General features: G+C 43.8%; 1 protein-coding gene across 1 annotated transcript in view; it reads right to left on the bottom strand.

Annotated features, from left to right (window-relative positions):
- Nucleotides 1–1,001: 1,001 nt before the first annotated feature.
- Nucleotides 1,002–5,987, bottom strand: part of SLC9A6 (solute carrier family 9 member A6) — a 63,787-nt gene continuing 58,801 nt past the window's right edge. Inside the window, exons 15-16 of the mRNA XM_042782996.1 lie at nucleotides 4,703–4,808; nucleotides 1,002–1,274 (exon numbers count right to left, since the gene is read on the bottom strand). Coding sequence (XP_042638930.1) covers nucleotides 1,002–1,274; nucleotides 4,703–4,808 — 379 coding nt within the window. The remainder of the gene's footprint in view (nucleotides 1,275–4,702; nucleotides 4,809–5,987) is intronic.

The following is a 5,987-nucleotide window of genomic DNA, read 5'->3' as shown; positions in this document are numbered from 1 at the left end:
CAATTAGACACAGTAAGTTCAAAAATTTTACATTTTGCTCCTGTTTGGCTGCTAAAGAGCAGCGATTTAAAGTGATATAAAAAATTTCTGACCACAAACTCGCTATACAGATAAAGTACATAATCCCAAGTTAAGCAGCATTACGTATCTTCAACTATCTAATATAGACTATTTACACATCTGGGAAGAGGGAGTTCTGCCAGCGCCCAGCTCCTTATTTGCCCCCTGCTCTCCCCCTCTGGCCCCAGCTCCTCCAAGTGGACAGCACGTGCTCTGAACTATATACACCTGTCCTTGGCTAAGCCAGCTGCCTGCAACTCCTGCGGTCTTGCTCTGGGGGAAAAAAGAACGACTTGGAGGTCACTTGCAGTCTCCTTTTCTCAACAGCAGTATCTGGTCATCACCGGATCTGTCTTTTCACAGCAAGGGGAAGAGGACTCTCATACTTTCCTCCCCAGTGATCTGAAGGCCATGGGCATTGCACTTCCCCAGCTCTGGTACCACAATGGGCCACTGAAGAGAAGGGAAGGCGAACGGTCCCGACACGGGCACCAAGCACAGTCCCCCGCAAAAGAACCTCGCCTGCCCTGGCTCCCTAGGCCACAGGCCCTTCCCTCTCCCTCCTCCCACACAAAAGATGAATTCACATCACAAGAAATCGGTGCTCCAGTTAAGTGTCAGGTAAATAGAAGAAAGAGGAAATCGTCACTTTTGATACTTAGAACTGAGACATAAAGCTAACAGAACACACAACATCACTGTGAAAAGAACTTTCTAAAATGATTCTATTCTACATAGTGCAGCCAATGAGACAAAACAGAAAAGGAACAGTTTGCTCACAACCTGCCTTGCACAGGACTTTCCTATCCTCTCTGTGCCACACAACAGTCTTTATACAGCTTAGACATTCAGAGACATGCACTGGGACTTTGTAGGTAGTACAAATTTCTTCACGATCACATGTGCAAATTTTACAAATCATTAAGTGAGGACTGATAAGCTTAGGCTGGACCGTGTCTCGTATTATCTAACAAATTTAGCGGGGGTTCAGAATCATCCATAGGAAGAACCAGGCGTGTGCCCCGGATGACCAGTTCGTGGTCCCCGAATGCAAGCTCCCGATCCAAGGCATCTTCAGAACTGTTTCCCATCAATCTCCTAGGAGCGCTGGATGTTGCCGACTCTGTGTTCACAGTAGAATCCCCGTAGGTCAAGCTAATATCACCATCATTGAGAATAAGATCCGAGTCGTCATCTTTCAATTGTTCCTGGTTCTAAATGCAAATGAAATTTAAGTTTTGAGAACTGTGAAGAAATTTAGGAGACACTTCTAATGGGACAATTTAAAAAGATTTCCTCTCACAAACCCTTCAGTGATATCTCACTGGCCCAGGATAAAGTCTGGAGTCCTCACCTTGGCTTAGAAGAAGACACTGACTCGGCCTCTTCAGCTTTATCTCCTGCCGCCATCTGGCCCCTCTGCCCTCGCACCCCTAGGTCGGATGAACTGCTGACAGCTACTCAACTTTCTCCTTCACCTCCAGGCTGGTCTGTATGCTGTCCCCTCTGCCCTCCTTCACAGGACTAAAGCCTACTTGCCATTAAGGTCACTGTTTCTGGGAAGTGTTCTCTGATCTGAGATGAGGTGCGGTGTCTCCCCTGTGCACTCTCCTGGCACCCTGCACACAGCCCTATAGGCTCCAAGAGTAGAATCGAGCCCTACATCACAACCGTTGCATGTTGATCTGTCCCCTGACCCCCTCCACTAGACTCTAAGCCCCCTGAAGGTAGGCCTGTGTTATCTTCTGTGCTGCAATCCAATTATATAACACAATGTGTGGCACACAGAAAGTGTTCACTAAATGTAAGTGGAAATTATTATTTAATGACTTTAAACAGATAAAGCTTTCACCTTTGTATTAACAATGCCTAGCAGTACATCCTCCAAATACAGTAACCCTTTACTACACACTCGTCTCCTCGCTCAGTAACCGTTGTTCTAATGGGAATTCTGCTGCCAAAATAGTTTTACAGAAGGGGAAAACATCAAGAACATAGTCCTGTTTTGATAAATAAATAGAAAATGTATGCATACATAGAAAAATCTGGACCAAAAACCCAAACCCACTGCCATCAAGTTGTTTCCAACTCACAGAGACCCCCTCTGGGTTTCCAAGGCAGTAAATCTTCCTTCCGAAGAGTGGCTGGTGGGTTCGAACCACCAGCTCTCTGGTTGGCACTCAAATGCCTTAGGCACTGCACCACCAGAGCTCCTAGAAAAGTCTGGAAGGGTATTTAAAAATGATGAGTACATATTACTTTTAAAAATCTAAATAGTCAAAAAGACTGAGTATATTCTTAGATAAAATCTAAAGTTTTCAAAATGTGCTGCTGCTAGAAGCTTGTCCAAATACTCAAAGCCAAATAAATATGAGTTAAAGAAACAAACCCATGACCCCCCACCAGCCCAAATCCCTTCCCATCCACTCAGGTGTACCAGTAAGCCCACAACCTCCTCGCTTCGGTCAGCGGTGCCCATGACAAAGCTCTGTGGCTCCTTCACTGGGCAGCAGGGGCTTTCTGCACCTAGGAACTTCTCTAGTAAGTTTGGGGCAAGAGCCACCAAATGTTAAAATGCATATGCCTTCTAAGCAATCCCCCTCTGAAACATCTATTCTACATACCTTTATACACTTGGGTGAATTGACGTGTACAAGGCTGTCCTCTGTAAGTGCTATTTACAATAGGAAACCTCTATCTACAGGAGACCGATGACATCAATTCTGGTGTAGCCACCCACTGGAGCACTATGCAGCCATGAGGCAAGAGAAGGCAACATAACTAACGTACTCACGTGGAAAGAAATCTATGATGTGGATTGTGAAAAAAGCTAGTAGCAATACATTTACTATGTATTGACAATACATTTACTATGTATTATGTATGTATACTATGTATTATGTATTTATACGTACTATGTATGTATAAATGTGTGACAATACATTTACTATGGACCTACCTGTGTAAAACAATGCCCAAGCCACACACACATGTACAGTGAAATCTGTGACAGCCAGAACTCCGAGGGACTCTTAGGGAACTCCGAGGGACTCTTAGGGAACTCCGAGGGACTCTTAGGGAACTCCGAGGGACCTCAGGGGCTCTCAAGTGTCCTGCCTTTGGCAGGATGCAGTCACCACTTTTCTATTTTTTGTCCTACAGAAGGACTCTTTCCTCTATTAGTGGAAAATATCTGAGTTTCCCTTCTCTGACAGGTTTCTGCCTTACATCGGTTTTAGCTTTTGCAGCTTTTACTGTATAAGTTTGTATAGATAAAATCTATCAGAAAGTGTACACAGTAAGCCATTAATAAAGACTGCCTCTGTGGAGTGTGGACGGGAGAGGGAGGGTGACTTTTACTTTTCACTTTAACATTCCATCCTGTTTTAAAATATGGCCATGAGTATGTCATTTGTATAACTAAAAAAAGTAGCTATCACCATCAAAGATAATAGGAAAAAATGAAGTCTGACGGTGTGTTGTATTTTACTTTGCTCCACAGAATATGCGGTCGCTGTAGAATCCTTCAGCTTCTGGTGATGGTGAATGGGGTCTAAGCCTCACTGACTAAAGCGATGGAGCCACCTGAGCCCTCCACAGAGCCACGTGGGCTCAGAGGGCCCAGAGGAAATGGACACTCTGGTTGAAAGGGGAGCCTGGACAATGTGGGAGGGAGACAAGGACAAGGCACCACAGGGGGCTTCCCCACTCCACCAGCCAAATGTCACATGTGCGCACTGACTCCACATGACACGAAGCTGTTGGGCGCTCCTCCCTGACCCAGGGTGCCACCTCCACCCTGTCTACCCTGTGGGCCCTGACTCCTGTCACTTGCTGAGTCTGGCTCCTCTAACATGGCACAAGGGGCCGCAAGGAACTGGGGGCACATCTGCGCTGCTTCAAAACAGCTTCCCCTTTGCACTCAAGGCTCTGGGTGCTGCAGTACAGGAGCCAAAATTGGTACGTTTTGTTTTGCTTTACTTGGGTGTCTGTTTGATGTTGTGTGCTATTTCAGAAGGGTTGGTTTAGAATTAGAAAGCTTACATTTCAAAGGTTTTTTAAAAAAGAACTTGAAAACTAAAAAAAATAAATGAAAGCTCATATTTTAAAATAAAGGGTAGTTAGCCAATCTATCATTGACTCCTTAGTAGCAATACTTACCAAGCAACCAATCACAAGCTGGTAGCTAAGGCCAAAGGATGGAATCTCAATCAGACATGTCTCCTGGCAAAAATTCGATAGGTGTGAAACCCTAGACCATCTGCTGTACTCTTAGGTACGTCAAAATTTTTACTAATCTTCTCAATGTAAATGTGACAACCCAAAATGATCATGAAAACATACACATTTAGAACTGAGCTCAGGTCACAGAATGCAAATAAATGGAAACAGAATTCTTGGTTAAAATCCCCTAAAGTAAGATGAATCAGTATCTGTTCTCCAATGATGCTTCCAAAGTTATAACTTGTACTTAAGAGATTCCTGTGTATTGTCAATCTACTGACCAAAAATATGCTTATGTTCGCTCATGACTTTTATACCTCAAAGGCAAACAAAAACAAAACAAAACCAGCAGCCCATCCATACAGTAAGTAGATTTCAATTTAATGAAGAACTTAATTGTTGGATATAACTGACTTACCTCATAAGCTTGAGGGCTGGTGAGGCATCTCGCAATGGGTCCACAGCAGGTGGGGAGGGTGGTTGTAAGAGGAGGCCCACTGTGCGTCAGCAGAGGCTTCAGATAGCTGTGCTGGTTAAGGAAGAGTTGCACTCTTTTCCTTACAACTTTAAACCACCAACTCACTGAACAATAAATAGCCACCATCACAGCGTACCAACCACTTCTGAGGCGAACAAAGTGCCCTCACCTACGTTTTCTCACTCCGTCTTCACATCATGTTAGTGAGATAGCCAAGGGACAGTTCATTATGATCTCTAGCTCACAGATATAGAAACTGAGGCACAGGGAGGTCCATGACTTGCCTAGAGCCACATAATTCAGTAAATGGGGGACCAATACTCTAACCCTGTGCCCTTTCCACTACACCAAAAGAAGACAAAACCACTTTCAAGTTAGCACTGAAGGAAGCAAGGGCAAAAGTAAAGAAGGGTAACAGTCAGAGATGAGATGAAATATTCCAATAGCAGAAGACAGTAATAAAAATGGCTTAAACCAGCTATGGGGGCGTTAAGCTGGTCTCTTGGAGGAGATAAACTGAAATCAAGTTGATTCTTTTCCTATAAAGCTATAAGGAAGAAAGTCAATTCTAAAGACATTTTAATTGTATCTCATGAGATTATTATAGACCTTCATTCTGTATTCATTTATTCTTCTGGGGGAGAAAAAAGGTAGAATAAAAAAGAAGGAATCACAAGGAAAATGAGGGAGCAAAGGATAAAGACACACATATCAGATCACCCACTTTCTAACAATTACAATCCAAGATCGTTCTCCACTACACATGAGGAAATCAGAGAAAATTTTAAGAATCCCCATATTGATAAATTCTAAGTAAAGATTCATGGAAGGAAAACTGGGCAATCTACTTCCGTAAAGATTTACCACCTCGGAAACGCCAGAGGGGGTCACGCTGAGTTGTAATCGACTTGGTGGCAGTGAGTTTCTTTCTTTGGTTTGGTTTTAAGTAAAGATGAAGGCATCACAGTTGCTAGGTGGTTAAACAGCTTGGCTACTAACCAAAAGGCCGGCTGTTCAAACCCATCAGCCGTTCCACAAGAAAAAGATGTGGCAGTCAGCTTCCATAAAGATTTATAGCCTTGGAAATCTTAGGGGGCATCTGTATTCTGTGGTATAGGGTCACTATGAGTCAGAACTGACTTAACAGCACCTAACAACAACAAGCTCTGGTAGCATAGTGGCTAAGGCACTTGACTGCTAACCAGAAGGCTGGCAGTTCAAACCC

The sequence above is a fragment of the Orycteropus afer genome, unplaced genomic scaffold (assembly GCF_000298275.1).
Source record: "Orycteropus afer afer isolate SDZICR_OR568_19922 unplaced genomic scaffold, OryAfe1.0 scaffold00571, whole genome shotgun sequence".
Lineage (NCBI taxonomy): Eukaryota > Metazoa > Chordata > Mammalia > Tubulidentata > Orycteropodidae > Orycteropus > Orycteropus afer.
Note: the sequence above shows the minus strand (reverse complement) of the source record. Positions and strands in the feature narration are given on the sequence as shown.